Source organism: Apostichopus japonicus, chromosome 6 (genome assembly GCF_037975245.1).
Source record: "Apostichopus japonicus isolate 1M-3 chromosome 6, ASM3797524v1, whole genome shotgun sequence".
In the NCBI taxonomy this organism is placed as follows: domain Eukaryota; kingdom Metazoa; phylum Echinodermata; class Holothuroidea; order Aspidochirotida; family Stichopodidae; genus Apostichopus; species Apostichopus japonicus.
Window position 1 is genome coordinate 16,644,826 of NC_092566.1, and position 23,819 is coordinate 16,668,644.

General features: G+C 38.3%; 2 protein-coding genes and 1 long non-coding RNA gene across 5 annotated transcripts; all 3 read right to left on the reverse strand.

Moving 5' to 3' along the window:
• Nucleotides 1–1,513: 1,513 nt before the first annotated feature.
• On the reverse strand, nucleotides 1,514–5,479 carry LOC139969143 (uncharacterized). Its single transcript, XM_071973971.1, has 5 exons — nucleotides 5,000–5,479; nucleotides 4,604–4,724; nucleotides 3,765–4,040; nucleotides 2,746–2,850; nucleotides 1,514–2,404 (listed from the first exon to the last, which is right to left on the reverse strand). The coding sequence occupies exons 1-5, from the start codon at nucleotides 5,129–5,131 to the stop codon at nucleotides 1,917–1,919; spliced, it is 1,122 nt and encodes a 373-aa protein (XP_071830072.1). The 5' UTR covers nucleotides 5,132–5,479; the 3' UTR covers nucleotides 1,514–1,916.
• Nucleotides 5,480–8,019: 2,540 nt separating this feature from the next.
• Nucleotides 8,020–12,900, reverse strand: LOC139969149 (uncharacterized). Of its 3 annotated transcripts, XR_011793659.1 has the most exons (5): nucleotides 12,461–12,900; nucleotides 11,909–12,011; nucleotides 10,923–11,052; nucleotides 10,129–10,294; nucleotides 8,020–9,656 (listed from the first exon to the last, which is right to left on the reverse strand). It is a non-coding gene; the product is annotated as an uncharacterized lncRNA (long non-coding RNA). The 3 variants fall into 3 exon arrangements; XR_011793658.1 differs by lacking the exon at nucleotides 11,909–12,011; XR_011793657.1 differs by having other exon boundaries at nucleotides 11,909–12,900.
• A 299-nt stretch (nucleotides 12,901–13,199) lies between these two features.
• On the reverse strand, nucleotides 13,200–17,983 carry LOC139969144 (uncharacterized). The gene is made up of 5 exons (XM_071973972.1): nucleotides 17,387–17,983; nucleotides 15,943–16,051; nucleotides 15,363–15,617; nucleotides 14,704–14,802; nucleotides 13,200–14,147 (listed from the first exon to the last, which is right to left on the reverse strand). Exons 1-5 carry the CDS (start codon nucleotides 17,543–17,545, stop codon nucleotides 13,657–13,659), a joined length of 1,113 nt encoding a protein of 370 aa, XP_071830073.1. The 5' UTR covers nucleotides 17,546–17,983; the 3' UTR covers nucleotides 13,200–13,656.
• Nucleotides 17,984–23,819: the final 5,836 nt, after the last annotated feature.

The following is a 23,819-nucleotide window of genomic DNA, read 5'->3' on the forward strand; positions in this document are numbered from 1 at the left end:
CACCAAATTTGAAATCCTGTGACGCCAATGTTTGGAATCACTATAGTATTCTGCTTTTTCGAGGCTCACTACATAGTTCCGTTTCAAGCCGTTCATGTATATGACGTAGAACAACATATGAAGTTTCAGTTAAAGTCAGGAGACACAGTCATGTGACAAACGTTAAGTTAAATTATATAGACATGCATCACAAATTTGTGATTATTATCTCTATTACTGCGACGTACTGTTCAGTAATAAAAGTATGAGGAAAACAAATCCATCAGAGGTTACAGATTTTAATTTCAAATTCAACTTTATTTGCTTGGTGTTAAAGTAAGATGACCTGACGTTTCGATCCTCGCAGGATCTTCTTCAGAGGCTGAATGACAAGTAACAGAAACTACAAGGGACAGATACAAGCAGAGAATACAGACAGGTTCATTTATGAGCAGGGTGAACACAAAAGAGAAATATGTAAGAGGATTAGTTGACTAGGAATGGAGAGAAGAAAGAAACCAACAGGGGGAAGAGGAGAGGTAGGAGATAAACTGTAGAGCTACTGGAAGAGGGGTGATAGAGGGGGGGGGGGGACGTCGGGCCCTCTTTGACACATTCTCTTACACAGGCTCTTTAGTGGATCAGCAGTTTGCTATCAGTTTTATTTTGCTCGTGACTCAACTGACTTCGGTAAACTCAGATGTGTCATAATAAATTGACGAGCTTCTTACAGTAATAACAAATATGCTTCCACAAGGAAAAGGAAGGCGTGCAAGGACAATCACCAACTGTTTCATATATTGTGAGTAGTGATTGTGGTGGGCCGGGGGTGGGGGGGGGTAGGTGGAGGGGGTGTGGTGTATGAATATTGGAAAGAGTGGAAAATTGGGTGGGCGATGGTAGTTTCTCTAATATTTCGTAAATGTTTGACTGGGACACGCGAAATACGAATAACATGCATGTCTCTATCACGTTTCATTCGGGAAGGGAAGAAGTTTCTTTCATTGAATAGATGATACTATGTAACCCTATCTACCCTCCTCACCCCGACTTCCCCTCCCCACACGCACACATTGTGAGGACACTTCCACGCAGATCGCCCTTATTATTTATATGGGGGTGGGGGTGGGGGGGTTGACGCTTAGGTCTTACTTTTTGGGAAGCGAGATTGGCACCAATATTTTCTACATCTGTTGGATAAGACCGTACCGATCTCTGCATGGAACTACTCAATGGTAGGGAGTGAATCTTGTCAAAACAACTTATCCTCCTTATGCAATTGGTATAGATAGAACAATATTTCTATTGAATTACACATTGTAGGATCCAGCTCTATAGCTTGATTAATTTATGCGTGAAAAATTGGATGCATTTTTCTAAATTTGTCCTCCATGTTGCTTTTCTTAAAGCAATATCCCAAGTTTTTCGAGTTGAACATCATTTCCACCAATAAATATTTATAGGGAGAGGAAAAAAGAGAGGAATAAAAGGTACGAAAAAGTACCCCAAAAAACAAGCATAACAGGATTGAACATAGTTTTAGTGTTAATTGCTATGTTTATTATGATATTGAGCATGTCCTACACATGAAGACTAACAACTATGTTACTTAGTAGAGGGCTTCCATGGAAATAACCAGCAGCTGCGGCAACATGCATTAACATAGAAACTATAAGACCAGGGAGCACGGTTGTCTTCAGAAGATAACACACATATATAGACTACAAATGTGTGGTATTCTGTAAGACAGGAATCGGCTTCAATCTAGCTTATTACTCGATTGGGGAGTATTGGGGGGAACTTATCAAAATCAATAGTTTGGTATCAAACATTACATTCTGCCTTAAACACAATGATTATTTATAATTTCCAGTCAGACGACACAGTCTTATGAGTAATGGATTCTTCTGTTTCATCTCATCTGTTGTTGTTTTGTTTTATTGAGTACAGACAACACAGGTAAGTTCATTGCCATTAGTGTATGTGCTAGGTGGCAGACCTGTTGACGAACTAGAACTTCTAACCTCTACTGGGTAAAAGAGGGCGCCATCGGAGTTACTCGTAGACGAAGATGACGTAAGAGTAGCCGAACGGTCCACACAAACCCATTCCGATCGGTAATACAGGTGAGCAGCTGCCATTAGAAAACCGTGGTACTCACGCTGCCAGTTATGCGGGCAGGTGCTACGAGCAGGTTGCATCAACACTGCACTTCGACCTGTAACTGAGCAGACGGCACATGCAACATCGCCGTCATCCTTCCCAGAGAAAGGCGGGAAACTGACTATTTCATACTCAGATCCATATACGCGTCCACGCGAACTGCTTGTTTGAGGATTAGTATTACTGTATTGGGGATCCCTCGGCAGACATAGGTAGTTAACACCTCCTCCCTCCACATTGTAGGCCGATCCACCTGCATATCCTGTGTTAAATAATGATACCAAAATCGCAAAAACTCGTTTGTTTGTTATGAGGATGTTTGTATATATATATATATATATATATATATATATATATATATATATATATATACTTGAATCACAGTTTAATACCCGTTCATGCCATTTATTGTTCCCCCAGATCTTCCCTTCTGTATGCAAAGCATTATCAGCCCTACCCCCTTTCCCGGAAGAGGAAAAGAAAGGTAGGCAAACTTCAACAAACTGTGAGGCATAACCCATGAAATTGAAGGTGTGTATAATAATTGAGTGTTATAAGTACAACCATGGAGCTATATTTATAGCTCCATGGTACAACACATACCTGAATATACAAGTTGTGCACCATGGTGACAATGGTTGTTTCCCCATCGAGTATACACTGCCTTTATAATGATAACGCCACGTGCACCCGGATGACCCTTGGGTCCTGTGAAATAATCCAGAGTATGATCAGTTACGCGAAACGCATAACATTGTAAAATAAAATGGTGATTTCAAAGTGATAATAATAATAATAATAATAATAATAATAGTAATGATAATAATAATAATAATAATAATAATAATAATAATAATAATAATAATAATAATAATAATAATAATAATAATAATAATAATAATAATAATAATAATAATAATAATAATAATAATAATAATAATAATAATAATAATAATAATAATATTAATAATAATAATAATAATAATAATAATAATAATAATAATAATAACAATAATGATGAAAACTTCAAATCGGAAATTTTGTAAGGTGGAAATGCCATATTCCCCATGAACCCAGTCCCTATGGAAATACACTTACATACGCACCAGAACTATATCGCCAGTTTTTGGGGCAATTATTGTTTCAACAGATCCTTCCTTATTACCAAAATAATTATGCCAGCCTGTAGCCAGGAAATCTGGGTTGGAGGACAGCAACAACTTCTTAGACACAAGATAGGGACGCTGAAGGGGTGGGTTGGGTGGGTGCGGGTGGGGGTTGGTCGGTCGGTCGGGGGGAGGGGTAACAGTATGCACGGGAGTGGATGAATGGTATACGGGCATATCATTATGGACAAAAAAAAATCGTTCTTTATCATGACAAACAGTTCTGTGCTTTGTATCTGTGTTAAATTGATTACTGCAATATGCCGTACGCTGCATGTACGATAATTGCATTTAATACAGAACTAACTATATATACACACCATTTGTCAGCATAAATCTGAAGCTTTGGGCCGGAATTGCACGAAGAATTAAATAAGATCTAACACTAGCTATGGCTCATATATAAGACGGCAGGCTTGCGAGAGAAAACAAAAATAATGCAATATGACTTCGTACCCCTTGAACCTCGCGGTCCAGGCATTCCAGTGATCCCATCGTCTCCTTGTTTTCCGCGGTCTCCCTTTTGCCCTTTGGGTCCTCTGATAGTGGTACTATCTCCCCTCTGTCCTGGGTAGCCTCGGGGACCAGGGAAGCCTTTGTCGCCCTTTGGACCAATCTCACCCGGTATTCCTGGCGTTCCGTCGCTTCCGGCCATGCCTGGAGTACCAGGAACGAGAATGTCCAGTTGATTGGAGCATTGGTTCCAATAACAGATCGCTTCTTCGTTGATCGCTGGAAAAGATATAATAATAATAATATTACCTGAAAGTGTTTGGGTACAAATTTCTCCCTAAGATTGTAACATTATAGCAACAAACAAATGAGGATTAGTCAGTGTAAACCTGATATATGAGTGACGTATATGGGTAAAAAATTAAATTGCATCTCCTCGGCCATAATGTTCAGTATAGATAGACGCGTCATCGCAGTTTCGTGCAAATTATGCAAATGTATGTATGCATGATGACAAGTTTTCTGCCAATTAAATTTTTTTCGATAACTTCTCGAAATTTGTGTATAATGCTGGAGTTATTTGATATATATCTTTGTTTCTTTAAGGTGTTACAACTAAACTTTTGGATGTAACTAAATAATAAAAAATAAAAATAAGAAAAAAAATAACAAGTATTCCTCAATGGCTGCCTATTTATAAATTTGCATATTATAGCCAAGCACCTAAGAAGGAATAAAGGCAAACATATTTTCATGTAGTTATGTATGCTAATTTCCAAAAATGAAAACTTAAAAATATACTTGTTTAATACTTTATTAACATGTTTAAGTCAAGTACGTACTGGTTGAATTAGCGTCTGCATTTCGTTTCTTGCGATAATTGTTCAAGTCATACGTCCCTGTTAGCGCCGCTAATTTTTCTCGTGTAACGTTGTCACGTTGTATAAGTTGAGCTTGCATTTCCTACGAGTTAAAAAAAAACATGTATATCATTCTACCACGTAATATATTGTTTTATTAAAGCTTCATTGTACTCTTGTTAAAATTTTTAAGCGAATTCATTACATTTTTGTATTTGAAAATCGTTTCTTATTTTTTTATAACGTTAATTACAATGTCTTACTTTTATATTATAAAACTGGACAAAGGTTTGTAGAATATGCATAGCATTTCATTTAGTGATCAAAATACTCTACCAATTATGACGTCATAGAGAAATAATATATTAGAAATCTTACCTTCAATTCCTTCAGTAAATTCTTGATTAGAATCTCGTTCGATATCTGGTGAAGGTCATTCTCGGCGAGGGACATTGCGAAAAAAGTCGCAAAAATGCACAACAGTACCACCGTCTCAGTTAGAAAATCCATATTTTTGGCGTGCTTTAGTTCAAGCTTTATCTAAAGTTCACCATCAGTCCACTTTTATAATGGAAGATGAATTTTGTCGATACAATATATGCTACTTAGAATGGTCTACAATCTTTCACCGATAAAAGCTGATGAGAAACTTTTCGAAGAAACCAAAAAGTAGGTAATATGTTAGTTTAAAGCTGCACTCCCAGGGTTAAGGAAATGTTTTGTAGTTAGTACTTCTCTTACGAAGGGAAGTACTTGGTTTAAGGAAAAATTATAAAAGAGGAAACAGCCTGGGCAGCAGAAAAGTCATATCAACCCATCTATACTCAGGTAATGATATACTTGAATAACAAATATATCACATTTTTTATGATGGGAAAAACACCTTTACGTGCCTTTGAATTTGTAAAATGACCCGAAAACGGAAGCTTTTGTAAAATGTATAATCACTCCCAGGGTCTACAATCTTTCACCGATATAAGCTGATCAGAAACTTTTCGAAAACACAAACAGTATAGGTAATTTGTTAGTTTATAAAGCATTCCCAGGGTTAAGGAAATATTTTGTGGGTTAGTACTTCTGTTAGATAGGGAAGTACTTGGATTAAGGAGGAACTATAAAAGAGGAAATAGGGCAGCAGAAAAGTCATATCAACTCATCTATTCTCAGGTAATGATTTACTTGAATAACAAATATATGACATTTTAATAATGGGAAAAACACCTATAGACGTTCCTTTGAATTCGTAAAATGACCCAAAAACGGAAGTGTTTGTAAAAAGTAATCATATTTTCATGAAAACCATTCTTCGTTCATGTTTGTTTTGCTTTTAAATATCGAAATTTGAGTAGAAAAACAGAAGCTCAAAGTCAAGTTTAAAGTGAAAGCATTATTTGGCTTCGATAATCACAGTTGCTTCAAACAATTCCTCAACATTCCTATTTCTCTAAATCGGGGGCGACGGAAGAGTGTGCAATGATAAAGGTGTGTGGGTGGGTAGGGGAGGGGGGTGATAGTGGTGGTGGGGTTGGGGATTGTTGGTTGGGGAGGGGGCACATATTTCGAAAGGCAGTGGATCATGTGACTTTCATGTGAGTGAGCAGACCACAAAATCACCTCCAAAAGAACCCACAAAATTGACCCTCTCTGCATCGCAAATTCCCAGTGCTTGTTTTATGTTTCGTTAAAACACTTTTAAAGTACTCTGTTGTAAATTTTACAACAAGATCATATTTTAAATATCAAGAGTGCACTAGTTTATTACAAATAAAGGAATAAAGTACTTTAAAAAGAGGCTATTTTTATTTACGTTCTTTACGTTTGAGGATTACAAAAAAATGGTGGCCACAAGTCTCCTCCCCACCCCTCCACCCTACCGACTCCGCCGCTCCTGCTGCTTTAAAGCAACTTCAGTTTGGAATCATCGTAGGAGACGGGGCAAACCCCGAGGGTGAAGCATCAGGCTGGGGAATTCCTCATTGGTACGCCAAGGATATCACTTTATAATTGGTATAGTGATGATGAATTCTTGTTGTATCTTTAGAGACAGACCTCTTCTGTCCTCTCCCATGGATCATTAATTAATAGTCCATTAATGTTAATTAATAGTCCATATGGGGGAACCATCAAGTCACGCATTCTAATTAACCGATGAAAGCCAATGTTTCATTTCAGTGTAATCTCTACTATTTGATTTGATTTGAATTCCACAAACCGAAGTTCGTACCACTGGTGCTTTGAATCTGACAATTTACACAGAATAACCATTCTTTCCCAAAAGGACATTCTGTCCCAAAAGGACGAAACCGGTCGTGAAGTGGAATTTTCTGGTGTGTTATTCTTTATTTATTTACTATATATCTGTTATACCACTTGCTACACATTCATTTCTTATTTACAGCTTAATTGGCTTGCCTATAAAGAGTGGTTATTCTTTGTGAATTGTCATATCCAGGGGTGCACTCTGTGCAATCATAACACTTGGGTAATACGCCCTCAGTCACAGTTATACAAAGCCAATATATACGCTTTAACACACCAGTAGAATCACTTTGGTCGAGTGGTACGGACTTCGGTTTGTGACACAAAATCCGGGGATCGGTTCCTACCTTCGCCCGATGAGTCCCAAAAGGACGAAACCGGTCGTGAAGTGGAATTTTTCTGGTGTGTTATTATTGATTTATTTACTATATATATCCCAGCATGGGATATATATATATATATATACATATATATATATATATATCCCAGCAAGCTACAGTTCCACATCCCCCTGCCCCAAAGTTGACCTCCGAGTCCCGGTATCTAATCCCTCTAATCCCTGCCAGTGAGGCCTGGACAGCTGCAGAAATTGAATCATTCATTTCCTATAGCAACATCCTATCACGAAGCATAACGCTATGCAGGAAGAGCTTATGTATCCAACCGAATCAAACCTCTGCCAATATCTCGTGCATTAAAACTGATTCCATGCACATGGTGTTATTTGATAACCACTCTCGTTGACCTAACGTTATGAGCAAAGACTGCGGTGACTACTTTGGCTTGATGGAGTATTTTATGTTAGTCTTTAATTAAGGCCAAAAGGGGCCGGAAGAATTGGTTGAACAGGTTCTCAGATGATAACATTGGACAGATATCAATTTGGATTTGTAATTGATCTTAAAACGTCAAATATTATTATTTTTTTCACTATAAGTATTGACTTCGATATTATTATTTTTATTTCGTTGTTGTTGTAAAATTACAAATTTAATCCAATCGGAGTTATATTCGCTATCAAAGTGTATACACTACACTGTAAAAAATTTCTCTGTATATTTACAAAAGAAAAGCTGTCAATTAGTTTCCATCTGTTTTTTCATCAGTGTACAACAGCAACTGTAAATGCACAACTACGGTTTGTGTAGAAACAGATTCATTTCTATTTATTCAGGTAGAATTTTATGTGGCAACATGGAAAAAGTGATGTAACATTCAAAATACCCTTTGTATATTGGTCGAACTTTTTTCGTTTCTAGACAGAATGTTTCCGTTAATTTACCAAATAACAGTTTGTATACACGGTAAAAAGTTGTGGTTGAAAGTAAAAATTATTTATTCAAATGAAGCTGCTATATATGGGTAAAGTAATTTGTGATCCTGGGCGAATCATATGTGGAGAGGAATTTGTTGTACATGAAAGAGATTTAGATGAAAAAATAAACGTTATACCAAGAGGAACACATTGAGAGAGTCAAATTTACCAAACACACATATCTTTATTTACCAACATGCAATCTTGACAGGTGTTTTAGACTTTTAGGATAACATCATATACAGCAAATGTGGAATTAGCACTGCAAACAACAATGTAACAATATATTACACTAACATGGACAGTTTAGATATCATTCCAAGACAGGGATAAAGTGTGAATTTGTCTACCAGTGCGTTGAAAAACAGTGATATTATCATACTACTATATACTAAACTATCTCAGCATATTAATCTGGACTTTCCTGATGATATTAGACTTCCAAAGGTAAAATACTATTTAAGCAAGATTGATAAATGCTGAATAGCAGGGGGTCAATTTACCTTATGAACCTACCAAGAATACTGCTGTCCATTGTAATTAGCACTCTTACAAAGAGATAGTGTCTAGAATGAAAGAGCAACGACTAAAAAATACTACTCTATGACATACTAAAGAAATAAGAAACAAAACAATAACATGAACCTGGAAACCACTTAAGTTGCATTGAAACTGAACCTGAAACAAAAAGCTATAAACAGTGTGAAACTCAAATACTATTTATATGCTTAGAGTACTTAAAAGGATTTCTTCTAGTAAAAATACTTTGTTTCGAATGAGTACAGTTGCTACTCTTGGAAATAATATAAGCTTTACTGCTATCAGAACAACTCCCAAATCAATAGAAAGAAAAAAAGAAAACAGTTAGATTGATGGTCAATGTCAAAGTGATGAAACTTCCATTGAAATGCTCAGGCACACTGGGATATTTTTTTGCTAAAATGAACCCTTTCCAATATATAGAACAATCAGAAAATCTACTTGACAGTGCTCAAATTTGGATATTTTTATATAGTTACATCCAACTTGTACTGCAAAAGCTATGAGGTTGTTCTGTACAGAATCATATTTTGTATTTCAGAATATACAACGTTTGGTTAAAATACTTCTGAAGCAAGCAGATTACCTTACTGTTTATTAAGTATTTTAAAAATCAACTTTAAGTTACATTGTAACATGAATCTGTAAAATTTAGTGATTTATAGCAGAATAGTTCACAGAGTCAGTGCTTTTGAAATGGAGGTATCATTAAACAAAAAACAAAAAGTATACGGCATTAAACAAAACAAAATTAAATGCAGTTAAACCAAGTAGCTTAATACTTTTGGCCACATTCACTGCATATCTCACTCTCTACTTTCCTTCATCCACTCATAAAGAGAAGTTACTTTCGGATTTATACACCATCTGTAAGATTTCTTTGCCCTAGACCCTCTCCCTGGATCAATCTCGAACAGTATTCTGTAGGGAATAATTTGAAAAAAGTTTCATGAGTCCAATCTATCATTGTTTACCAAAAACATCCCAGTGCTTAAAACCTAAATTTATTTAATTTTGGTAAAAGTATCCCCAAAATTAGTAAAACTTCACACAAAATTTATATATTAATATATATATATATATATATAATATATATATATATAATATATATATATATATATATATATATATATGTATATAAGTAAAAGTTTTTATCCGTTTTATTATGTATAAACTGTTGTAATTTGCATGCCGTGACAGGTGCACTAGTAGTTTAATGAAAACATTTAATGTTGCACAACATTTGTTGGCATTGACACTGACATAAAGCTATTACTGAACAAACTGAACATGACTTTGCAGTTCTTCTTGCAGGATCTCAACAAGATGGAGGAACTGTAGTTTGAATGCACCTCCTTTGTTAATCTGTTAAGAAACTAGGTTTAAACTGTACCTCTGTATGTATTCCATGGTTGCTTGAACCTCTGTGGGATAGCATATGTTGAACACATAGTAGCTCATGAACAACATCTTCAACGCAGCAATAATGGATGTAGGATACAGCAGAGGTTCCCGATCAACTGTTATTGCCATTCTGTTTCTAAGAAATGGATTGCAACCTGTTACATAAAAACAAAAGCATTTTTTATTAATATCTTCAGTGGCGTAGGAAGGTACTTTTGAGTGGGGGGGCTGAAGACTGATTGCCGGCCTGGGGGAGGGGTCTAAGGGGAGGGGGTGTCCCCCTCCCCTTTGGAATTTTTTTCCATTTCAAGGTGGCCTCAGATGCAATTTGGTGCAATATAGCACACTTCAACCCACCCACTCGATTTTGTATATAATTTTGCATTTTCACCTGGCCTTAGATGCAATTTGGTGCTCCAAATGAGATTTTTTTCTCATTTGGAAATGAAAAAGGGGTTTTCTGACTTGCGAAGCGGGGGGGGGGGGGGGCAGAATGATACTTCCGCCCCTCCATATTTTTCACTGGGGGGGGGGCTGGCGCCCCCCAGCCCCCCGATTCCTATGCCCTTGAATATCTTAAAGTATAAAGATCCATGGATTATAATTTTAAAAGCAATTTCTTTCAGAAATTATGCAAGAGTAGCCTGCAAGTGAAACTCTTGCACTCTGGATGAGTCCAGTGGTCACCGTGACGCACTTTACCACGAAAAAAGTGAAACCCGATGATCTAGTGCATAGATATGTGAGACCAATCATAGTCTTATTATAGTCTGAATAACTTACAAAAATTCTGTTGCACTTTTCTTCAGGACATGCACGTAAATTGAAAATTTGGTTGATTTTGATGAAGCGGGTAGTGACACATCTTTCTAGCTGCAGTATCAGAGTGAACACCACATGAACAAGTAACCATCTGCAAGAGAGTAAAGCATATAGAAATTAAAACCTTTCGGAAATGGGTCAGGCTCTCCAACAATACATTACAAATCCGGTGCCCCTGACTATTCCATCTCAGGTTTAGCCGAAGCCTATCCTATGAAAGGAAAACAATAAAACACTTTTGGTTACATATATATTGACAGATGACAAATCTTATCAGTTAATACTGTAAGTAGGTTACAGTTTGGCATAATTCATAACACCCACAATCAACACATTCATGCTAAGACCAGGTTAGTATAGCATACAACAGTGCATACATCAACTGATCATGATACTTAAAGTAGGCTAGGGGCAATTAGCAGCTCAGGCACAGTTCTGGATGGGTGGGGGGGGGGGGAGGAGGGCTAGGAGGTAGACTTTGCCTGTAATTTTTTTCTAGCCCGCAATACTCACATTTTCCCTTTACAAAGAAATTTCCTTCAGGAATTTTTTGTATAGTTAACTTCCACATAAGCCCTCTCCCACTCAAACATACCTATAAATACTAAATTTCGAGTTCAAACATCTTGGTTCTTGTGATATCGTGTTTATACGCCAAGGCATCAAATGACAGGCACATAGTACATACAGGGTTTCCCCATTGCATGCAGTAGCATCCTTCAGAATTGAACAAGGAATAACAAGTGGTTTTACCGACCAAAAATTAGTTTTCAAAATTCAGCGAGAAAAACAAAACAAGTTGTATTAGTAAAATTCTGATTTATCACTGGAAAAACGTGATTTATCAGACAAAAAAACCTATTTTATTAATCGATGATCTATTTTAGTGATAGACCAGAGTTTGTTAACCATAAACCTAGCCTAGATTGTTCATTTCTGAATTTTACCATTTGGCGTGCCATAGGGGACTGCACGACTCCCCCAAGATTCAGGACAGGGGACTGCACGACTCCCCCAAGATTTAGTGTAAGCCGATCGGGGGGCTTCAAACTAAACAGTAAAAGTGATATCAAGAAGTTTCCTAAGAGAATCTATGTTATATAGTAAAGCATAGACACTGATTGGAGACCTGTGTCTAGGCTGCGTTATATCATAGCCAATAGAAACGATACCGCCAAAGAATGAATGTAAGCTTAGGTTTGGTATGACTGTCAAAACAGCTACGACGATATGCTAGAAGTAAGCGATCGTATATGCTCGCCAAACAAAGAACTGCCATAGCATCTTGTGCTAGTATGTACACAATGGACCGACAGAGAGCTGTGCTTTCGGCCTAGCCTTCTTGCTTTGCCGCTTATTTCAAAACAAACAAACCAACAAACGAACGAACGTTTAATAAATGCTTACGTAAAAAGTAACAGTTTCATATGACTCAATTCACTATAGTTGCACTCATGTTAGATTAAAAAGGACTGAAAAGCTTTGAAATCATAACTTACCGTAATTACAGCGGTTTCGGACCATCGGTGCGCGCCCAGCGTCATTCAACTGTAAGTAGTGTACAAAGGTCATCTACAACTTTGCGACACAGTTGTTAACTTTACTATTTCGGAAAAAACTCATTGATTGCGTAAGACTAAACGTATATGCTACTTTCTAAAATTCCAACAACATGTAAAATACGGTTCTCGTTTTATGATGCAAGATTCGGTGTAACGTTTTCGCGATCACTTCGACCGCATAATGAAAACTTGGATCGAGCCTGATGCTTTTGTTCCGACACAGCAGTTGATGTATTGTTATGAAGATTTTGTTCCCATATACAGAAAATGTTGTTACAATACATTTTGTAAATGGACAACAATTTTTTTTAACAACATGATTAATTTTAGTAGATGAACGGTGTAAAGCTGTTATATCACAGACATTTTTTACAGTGTATACTGGAGTAGCAAAAGTCTTATTTTTTTCATTACAAAACAAAACATATTGATGCAATCTTTCCAAAAGGTATATGAGAGTCAGTAAAGCTGTTTTAAGTTTGTCCAACATTTCCGGCAAACTTACCTAGGTCAGGGAGAGATTAACCAATGTGGATATTGTTCAACAAATCAACGGTAAGTAGCGTTAGTTATTAATTATTAGAAAAATTTGAATTTTCCGCAAACACGTGATTTCATATTAAGTGTCATCACATACAAAATGAAATTGAAAACCAAAAATAGGTAATAAACCACATTTTCCTTGGGATCGTTTTTTATTTGGCGATATCGAACATTCCCAACAAAAATTCCCAACAAATTGTTTATCTGAACATGGTAAATACTTTATTCAGTGCATAACGTCCTGTATGGAATTTATTAACTTAATGGAGAATATATTAGTCATGAATAAAGGCCAAGAATGCCAGACGAACTGGTTGATCCCCATAATGTTCTATTCGCTATACTAGAATGTCCAGCTATTTAGACGAGTGTGCCGTACAGGTTGCATCAGAGCGGAAGAGGGCCCGTTGTCCAAGTATACAGCACAAAGAACGTCACCATCTACGTGGTAACACTTTATTCAGTTCATAACGGTTCCGAAGTTTACTGACTCAGCGCTACGGATCAAACTAAATACACATTTACCTACAAGGTGTTTTAGTTAGATTCACAAGGTTTCTTGTAAGGTTGATTTTGACATCACAAAACTTTTAAGAGGTGCAGACAGAACACGTAAGTTCATTATTGGAACCATATTCAGTGCAGGGTAGGCCAGTCACTGAGCTGTGGCATTCGGACACCACAGGGTAAAAGAGCGCGCCATCCAAATTACTTAGGGATTCTTGCGTGGTCAGCTGGGCATTTTCATCTACGCAGACCCATTTGGTGCGATAGTACCCGTGATGCGACGCCATGAGATAGCCGCTGTATTCGTAGGTCCAGCCGTGTGGGCAGGTGTACCGTGCAGGTTGCATCAGTACAGACGAGCGACCGTTAACCAAGCATACAGCACAAGGAACGTCACCGTTGTCCATACCATTAAAGGGATCGAAGCTATTAACTTCGTATTCAGCTCCGTGGATTCGAGCTCTCCAACTTGACGTGGTACCGGGAACAGTATGTAGGAATTGTGGATCTTTAGGAAGACAGAGATAGTCCGCACCGCCGCCCTTTTCATTGTAGGCTGCTCCAGCAGCGTAACCTATGCGAAAAAAAGTAGGATTGAAAAGGAAGCAGCGTATTTGAGAACTATTGAGTATAGATATGAAAATCATAAAGTCCTGCTCCGTCTGTATTTGGAAAATATCTTAACACATTGGCTTTGAACTTTGCAAGAGATGAATAATGTGATTAATTACAATATAAAACAACGATGCGTTTCAAACTATTTAGGAACAAAGGTATGGCAATGAAAGTTCGTCTGGGAGTGAGGGTAAACATGGGTGGGAAAGCATAAACACTGTTTAACACAAGACGTTCCTTATGAACATGACAATGGTTGAAAACTACAATAACTTCATGACAAAGAGTAAGAGTGGGATGCAAAGTGGCAAACCAACTAATTTGGAACAAATATATAGGAACAAGTATAAGGAACAGCATGATAGCCTGGGCGAAAGGGTAAACTTGGGTCTAGAGAAGATTTGTCGGGGGGGGGGGGGGTTGGGGTGGGTTGGGTGTAAAGAAACCACACAAACATTGTTAACACTAGACCTTCCTTATTATAGCAAGACAATATTTGAAGCTATTCATCTTACCTTCATAAACCAACTCTGTATCTCCGCGACAATCCTTTCGTCCCCATCGAATATATGTAGAGTGCACTGTTCCGGCGTTACTGGGATCGCCTTTGATGCCTTGGAAAAATCGAAAATTCATATTACACCTTGCGTTTTGGATAAAATTATCAGAACATTTTTGTAGCTTGCTTGTTTTGATATTTTCTTTTATTCAAATGAAATGTTGTTATCAATCTTACCCCTAATACATGCTAAATTGTAACTGAGAGTAAATAAACCTACATTTATATTTTCTCAGTTTGAGGACCTTAGTATGCTAAGGAGGGGAGAGGAGAGGAGAGGAGAAGAGAGGAGAGGAGAGGAGAGGAGAGGAGAGGAGAGGAGAGGAGAGGAGAGGAGAGGAGAGGAGAGGAGAGGAGAGGAGAGGAGAGGAGAGGAGAGGAGAGGAGAGGAGAGGAGAGGAGAGGAGAGGAGAGGAGAGGAGAGGAGAGGAGAGGAGAGGAGAGGAGAGGAGAGGAGAGGAGAGGAGAGGAGAGGAGAGGAGAGGAGAGGAGAGGAGAGGAGAGGAGAGGAGAGGAGAGGAGAGGAGAGGAGAGGAGAGGAGAGGAGAGGAGAGGAGAGGAGAGGAGAGGAGAGGAGAGGAGAGGAGAGGAGAGGGCACTCATTAAAATATTTACCTGGTAATCCACGTGGTCCGGGAAGGCCTGTGTTACCCATAGAGCCAGTTTCTCCCGGAGATCCAGTAGTTCCATTTGAACCTTTGTCTCCTGGCATGCCATGTTCGCCCGGCTCTCCAGGGCTTCCTGTGGTCCCCATTTGACCGGGATCTCCCATAGGACCCCGTTCTCCTGGCATTCCTTTTTCTCCTACGTGGCCGTCCGCCCCTCGTCTACCTGGAATCCTCATTGTTCTCGATTCGTCACAACATCTTACTTTAAATGAAAAGAACAATGCATAATTATTGCAGCTGGGATGTGTTCTGTGATTTAACTGTTTGTGATAACAAAGTTTCGTATTACGTAGAGGACGACTTAACATCTTAATCCACCTCCACCCTTTAGTGCAAAATGAGTAATAGCGCCCGTGGTGGAAGAATGTCCGACGTGACGGATGAATGCACGGCAGGATAAATGTATGGCAGGATGAATGAATAGATGGATGGATGGATAGATGTACGGATGAGGAAAGTACCGTATACAAAAAACGCCAAGCAGAAACCATAGCATACACTGTCAGATTAATAAATAATTCTCTTACCATCGGGATTTACGTCGACATCTCGCTTGCGGCGTTGACTTTGTTTCGATATATCGTCAAGTATCTTCCTTGTGTCGTCACTACGGCGTAGGAGATCAGAATAATGGTCCTAAATGAGTCAAGTAACGAGATATCAAATTTGATGTGTAATAACATTCTTTGTGCAGATGAAGGTTGTGGTAAAATGTCGTATGACACAGACGTTGAAACATTCCAAATAATATATTTTCTACCGAACGGTGTCTGCACACTCTAATCCGCTGAAAAAAAACCTATTACGAGCTGTTTAGAGAAATAAATGCTTTTAGTATGCAAACCTACAAGATGGGTAGATATGACGAGAGGTTGGTGTAATAGAGTTGAGTTTACAGTAAACAGTTTTCATAGAATAATATTGGGAAACGTCGTGGTAGCAATATTAAATTTGATTATATATCAGTATATTGTAATGGTGTTGTTTTGTTGTCATTGAACTGTTAGAGTGGTATCGTGGTATGGTAATCATAATACTATGTGTCTTTTTGGCTCTACCTGCATATTTCCAGTATATGTCACGGGGATATTTAACATTTTGAGGATATAAATGCTATGCCTCTTCTTGTCTTGGTTATGTTATTGGAAATTTTATTGGTGGACAGTTAAAAAACGGCGAAGAGGCCTCATCAAATGAAGTTGGAGGAAAACATTCAAGTTAGTGCTGCTTATTAGGTCACTTTGGTATTATAAGACAATGCAATTGAACATCATGCCGGCCCTATCAAAAGGTCAGATTATACATAAATTTCTCAAACGTTGAAAAATATTGGAGCTTGAGGAGTTGTATAACTTAATTAAAGATATGCGAAGGGACATTTGCACAATGTATGAGCACACTTGTATGAGCACACTTGCAACCAATGAAGTTATGAAATGTAATTTCTCTCATTGTGATGTGATCATAGCTACATGTGTGTGCGTGTGTGTGTGTGCTTCAGTCAGGGCAAGTGCGCGTTGAAAGAAAACTTGAAATTGATAACACTTATAAGAATGTTAACAATGGTAGCACTAAATAACAATGACAACCTGGTCAACATTGATAACATTGATTACACTTAGAAACACCGTACATCTGGGCAATGTCAATCAATATGAAGTAGATTCGTAAACCCCGAGTATAATTGTTCAAATACGGCAATGTTTCATTTAGCGAGGCTTTTCTTTATGTAAACATTGAATCATATAAAATGAGTTATATGACGTTAACTACAGTACTCGTAACCATTTTTAACGTACCGATGTTTCGGTCCATTTATTAGTTAATTAAGTAATTAATTAATACACTGTCTTGGAAATAATCAAACAGATTAGAGAGGCCTAAATCAAAGAGATAACTCTCTCCTCAAAGGGAACAATAAACAACTAGCCTATACTTAAAGGCATCACAAAATGACATAAGGACACTCACTTTCAACATCTTCAGTCGCCTTAGAACTTCATCTGTATCTTCGGCGTCATTTTCTGGAAATTCGAGTACTTGGCTTTCCTTAGTTTGGATAGGATCCGCGAAGGACGAGATAGAACAGAGGACTATGCCAAATAAACTGGCAAGAAGTATTTGATTCATAGTCACGGCAACCAATTTTGGTACTCCACGCAGGAAATAAAAGGTTTCGAACTATCGTCGAGATTGCAAAGACAGTTCACACGGTTAATTTACGGTACTATCGTTGTTCCTGTTAAACTGTTGTTATATCATGCAGTCCCTTAGAAACGATGATATATGTAATTGAAGTTGTTACCGAAACAGATTATACACTTTAATCAGGAAATATGGCAAAAATTATAGTCTATACAATTGAGATCGATGAGAACAGATTGAAGCGACCGCTTTACAAGGAACAAACGAGCGCGATATATATGAAGGTCATCTGTCTTTGCTCCCATATTTGAGCACACTAAACTTGCTAGAAGTATTCAACAACAATAAAAACTCTATGGGTGGTTACGGGCCTCAAATTCATTCCCAGAAATTGAAGATTGTTACAAGAGACGATCAAATATCTCAGTGTGGATAATAACAATCACAGTTGCAATAAAATGATTGAGCATGGGTGGCCATTATCTGACTTTCTAGCATATGCTAGAATCAATACTGATAATCTTTAACCTATAGCAACATAAATAGTATGTATGTATGCGTGTAAGCTTGTGTGTGTATGTATGTATTTTAGGTCCTCCTGCAAGCAGGAACTCGTGAATTAGCCATCATTGGCTCATCAAATCCGCAAGCTGACCGAAGTCAGTCTCTTAAATTGATATTTAACGTCCATGATTATGAAACGTCAATTGTCAACAACTCTGTAACTGGACGACATACATTAATCTTGGAGTGACTCCAACTCGGGACCTTATGATTGAAAGGCATAGTGATTCCAAACACTATCCTACTCATAAAATAATGCTGAGACGGAAAAGATTCGAAATATGTCAGGGCCGGGCCACGGCCCATGTGGACCCGCCATTACTTCTGGCACTGTGTTGGCCCTGAATAGAACAGTCGGGAGGCATCGGGAACCTTTACCCATTGAAATTACAAAGACAAATATATATCTCTTACATAGTTCGTTTTGTTGAAAACAGCTAAACTAATAAGTATATGTACCGTCAAGTCGGTGTGTTTGTTGGTGAATAATCGAAACGTTATAAGTTTATAACTGAAATTATTCTTTAGATCGATATACGGTATGACAAAATATTCTTTAGTCTCTGGCCGGTCCAGTTTCCATTAATTCTTCTCGTAGTTATTACAGACCGAATTAATCAAAATAGGCCTTATACATGCCTTATGATGAGGATTATAAATTAGTCGAGGAGTTCGAAAACTGATCTGTTCAAAGTTTTTTGTACTGTGGGGAGGAGGTGAGGGATGGGTGAGGAAGGGGAGAGGTGAGGAAGGGGGTTAGGATTGTATAGTGGGTAACTGTTTTTGCCACGGGCAAGATTTCCTGCTCATTCTTTCTATATATGGAATGTGGCGTGCTCGCCTTCGCAACAAACCAATTTATTAATTAATTCTGTAAATGCAAGTGAACTTGTTTCATGCACATGAGCGGTGCGTGAAATTGGTTAATGTTCAAAGCTATTACAGCAAACAACCTCCTCCCCCTTCCCGCCACCCCCCCCCCCTTTCCATTTCCTGACACAGTTTATCAGTCTTGGTCTTATGTAGAAAAACATGTTCCAATCAAAAGTTTATTAGGACTTATGTCGATAACTAGATATCTTGTTAAGTAATAGCACATTTTGTGATGTACAAAATTGTCTCTTTATGAAAAACAACTCCCCTCCCCCCTCACCTCCCCTTTCCCACAAAAAAATAAGAAAAGGTTAATCTCCCCGAAGTTCAGTTGTCACAACTGCAATAGTATTCATGGATGTAATGGTGAAACCAGTGGCTCAATTCAGGTTTTAAACCAATGGAAAAATCATGATTTTGTACGGTACATGCAATCTACAATAAAAAGCCAAATTCAAATTAATCCGGAACTTCTACTTTTCGGAATGAACGTAAATTACAACAACAAAATGGCTAGTAAATTCAACTTACATAATGAAGCAGACCTTAGAATACACCACTGTTCCTCATGCACACCCAGGTGACCAGGACAACTCTAAACTTAAGTCAACTAAAACCAAGCTGACATTGTCCTAGCCGTCTAGGAATTAAACAATATATATAAAAAGAACAGCTGTGTGATAGGGTTGTGGATAAATGGAGGTGAATGGAGATTAAATGTTATGAATCGTTAGTAAAATGAGATGAGGGTTAGTGACATGCCTTAACTATACTTACTGTTGAATGAAGAGGTGGAATGCGAAGGAAAGGGATTAGTGAAAGACAGAATATGAATGGCAGTGGCGGAGCGTCCATACAGTCAGGGGGCGGATGCCCCCCCCCCCCACCCCTGACGGACTCAAATGGACTGCTGGCGCCCTTTTCAGCTTTTTACCACTTTTTTCTTATTCGCGTCTTTTGACTTTTTTTATTGTGCTCTCATCTACCTATTGACATTTGTCACATTATCTGCAAATTAGCAATGCTCGGAAAAGGTCATTACCGGCGATCAAGGGAGTGTCTTTACTCAAAAATTTCTGTACGCTCCAAGCCAACTTGCGGTGGCGCTCCGCTTGGATAGTTTAGAAAGCGCCCCTACAAACCATTCTCTCCCCCTGACCTATACCCCTGGCTCCGCCACTGATGAATGGATGGGTTTAATTACAATAATAATACGACTACAGACGATAGACAATGTACCTGCATTCACTATATGCTACTCTGCGGGCGGAGGAGGGGGAGACACTTCCCTCTGTGTGGGGAATCGTGATACACACCTGACGATGATCACACAGTCACAGTCTTGCTGCAAGGGGACTGGGGTTGAGAGCGGATCAGTCGTTCTGTTGTTTGGTTTTTCGTACCCAGGTTCTTTCCTGGGTGACTTTTCTTAAAAGGTATTTCTCTTTGCCTCAACCTGATAACAGGACTACGGAAGTTACTGTTTTGAATCTCATAGATTTTCAATTTTCAAATTCCATTTGGCTATATAAATACTCTTCTGTGATACGAGGGCGCTGTTAAGCAATATGAAAATATCTGCCAATGTTATTAAGGTCTGATATTGTGGTAAATGTGTTAACACGAACTTACGTTTTTGTGGAAAGTTTCCTTTCTCACGCAACTAAACTAAATTAATCTTACCAGTGATTGCACAATGAAATTTCCCGATTGTAATATGCAAAAAAGGTTATAGCAAATTGTTACATCTGTTGTATGAATTTGTTGTAATCATAGGCCAAGGGTTTCAAAAGCTTTAGGTCCGCGACCCAGAAGCTCCATCAGTACTGCGCCGGCGCGAACCACCTGAACCCCAACCCTCATAATTGATGACCACAAAGAAAGAAAGCTAGCCTGGACTATGGGCTTGAAATTATAACAAAATAACTCAATTTCCGACGGCAAGCTCAATAAAACTGCATTGATAAATTTCTTGACACATCAAAAATTCCCACGACTTACAGAAAATATTCGAGATTAAACATTTCAGGTCGCTCCCCACAGTATGCCGACCGACGACCTAGCCTACCAACGTTATTAATATCTGTTATGACAATCGACTCTCAATTATTCTAGTATGGTATTGCAAATAAGGCATTTCAAATTCCATTTTTCGGTTTCTGAAAGGTTACGTAGTTTATTGTTATGCTAAGTGACCGCTTCCATACTGGCGCCCTCTATCAAGCATCAATAGCTATATAGATTTACAAAGTCGAAATCTAACTTGTCAACAGGCAAACAGAAGTTCAGACCTTGGTTCATGTAATTTAGCAGTGCTCACGGCCAAGGAATATATTATGTGTATTCATTCTATATAAACTACTGGATTCCAATTCCTTTTTATTTCACGCGAAATAATATAAAAATCGTGGGTTTTACTTCCTGCAGGAAGCCAAGACAGTCACTGAAACCGCTATTAGTTCTGTTTGTGTGAAATCAGAGATTTCAAAGGACATAGACTCTTCGCATTAGTTTAGCTGTAATAAAGAAGAGCGCCATCACTCAGGCGGCGTCATTGTTTGAGACGTTGGGGTGCAATGTACGAGGTAGAAACGTTATTACTGCGGTAATGATTTTAAGTATTTCATTGTAGGACAACACTATGCACGAGATCTAAATCGTTGTCAAAATTTTCCGTGGATAGCGTTTTCGAGGCAAAGACTGAGAATAATGGATGAATCAACGAAAAAACTAGTTTCGTCTGTGCTGTGGAGACAAGAAGAAGCTATGCACATCATCATTGTATAATATGCTGGACAATGCATCTAAACTCTACCCAAATTTTTTCTACATCTGTAACTCTTGTAAATCAGACAAAGAGGCTAGTGTCAACTCCCCTGATCAATCGCGAATGTGCGATATAGAAAAGAAAGTCGATCGCCTGGAGCTCAACCTGAATGAAATTAATAATCTCATTGAAGCTAAAGGCCAATCTCAGCAATCAGCTGAACAAGCCAAAGGATCTATTCATGCTAGCGTTCCGACTGCCCCTCTCATTGGCGAGTGTTGGTCAAATGAGGAGAAAATGGTCGAAATAAGGAAGGCTCGTGTAAGCAAATCCGCACTGGTTATTCCAAAATCTCCTATTGACACCACCACACTTTAGAAAACTATTGTTGATAGCAATGTCCAAATTAGCAAATCTTTCAAAAACAAATCAGGCGAAACCATTATTGTATGTGACTCAGCTTCATCACGTGACAAACTATCTACTGCCATCACTAACAACCTGCCCAAAATTGGAACAATTAAAAAAGCTGGTACCATGCTGCCAACTATTGCAGTTGTCGGGTTTTCTGCTTCCTTTGCTGATGACCCTTTGCCTGTTCTACTTCAACAAAATCGTTGGTTGGCAGAATATTTTGAATCAATACTCTTGGAGATCATATTACTCATCTTGTTTCAAAGCCGTTGAGAAATGATGAAACCGTCTTTCAAGCCATATTCAATGTGTCCCCATCACTTCGTGACTTCATGAAAAAACATGGTGATCGTATCATCTTGGGTATGAACTCCTGCAAAATTTATGATAGATTCCATGTCAAGCGATGTAGCATATGTCAACTGTTTGGGCACTATCATAAAGAATGCTCTAACAAAACCACCCCTTCTTGTGCCATCTGTGCAAATGACCACGAAACCAGGCTATGCAAGATCTCCGTTGACGAAACAGATGAACATTCTTGCATTAATTGCAAACGTGGCAACTCTGGAACTCGCGCAAATCACATGGCATCATCTATACCCTGTTCTCAGTACGTCGATGCGCAGAACAAAGTAAAACGACTGATTGCTCGTTTAAACTAGACATTAGTTTCCAGGACGGCAATACTAAGACTTGTCGGCAATCACAAAGGAAATTTATATTGGAGACTGCTAATGTACGCTCAGCTCGAAATAAAACTTCTTTAATCGTTGATCATATTATTCATTCTGGCACTGACTTATGCTGTTTAACTGAAACTTGGCTTAAGTCAAGTGATACTGTTTCCGAAGCTGCCTTAGCGCCTGAGGGTTATAATTACCTTGGAGTTCCTCGACCGCAGGATAGAATTGGTGGTGGGACTGGTTTAATTGTTCGAGCCTCAATTAAGACCAATCTCTTGCATTTTGATGAAAAGTCGTCTTTTGAATATTCTGAATGGCTGGTTGCTATTGACAATCTCAGAGTTCGTTTAATAATAATCTACCGTCCTCCATATTCCGAAGCCCATCCGGTCACCACTTCAACTTTTTTTCCGAGAATTCAGTGACCTCCTTGAAAACTGTGTGCTTTGTCCTGGAAAACGTATTCTTATTGGCGATTTTAATATTCATGTGGATGATCACACTAGTACTGATGCGACTAAATTTACTGATATTATGAATACGTTTAGTCTCCAGCAACATGTCTCCATTCCAACTCACGACTCCGGACACACGCTTGATTTAATCATCACACGATCCACTAACGATATCGTGTTATCATCTCCACAAGCTGCTTTAAAAGTGTCTGATCATTGGTCAATTAGATGTTATCTTGACCTTCCTATTACCAAACATTCAACCAAAGAAAATAAATACCGGAAATATCGAAGTATTCATATTGATCAATTTTGTACAGATATTTTGCAATCCTCATTATGCACAACTGAATGGCTTGATTTAGAGAGTTTAATTGAATGCTATGATCGTACTTTAACATCTGTCCTTGATATCCACGCACCAGTTCTGACCAGAGTAATTACCGTTAGGCCAACAGTACCTTGGTTCTCCGATCATTTGAAAATATTACGCTCCGCTT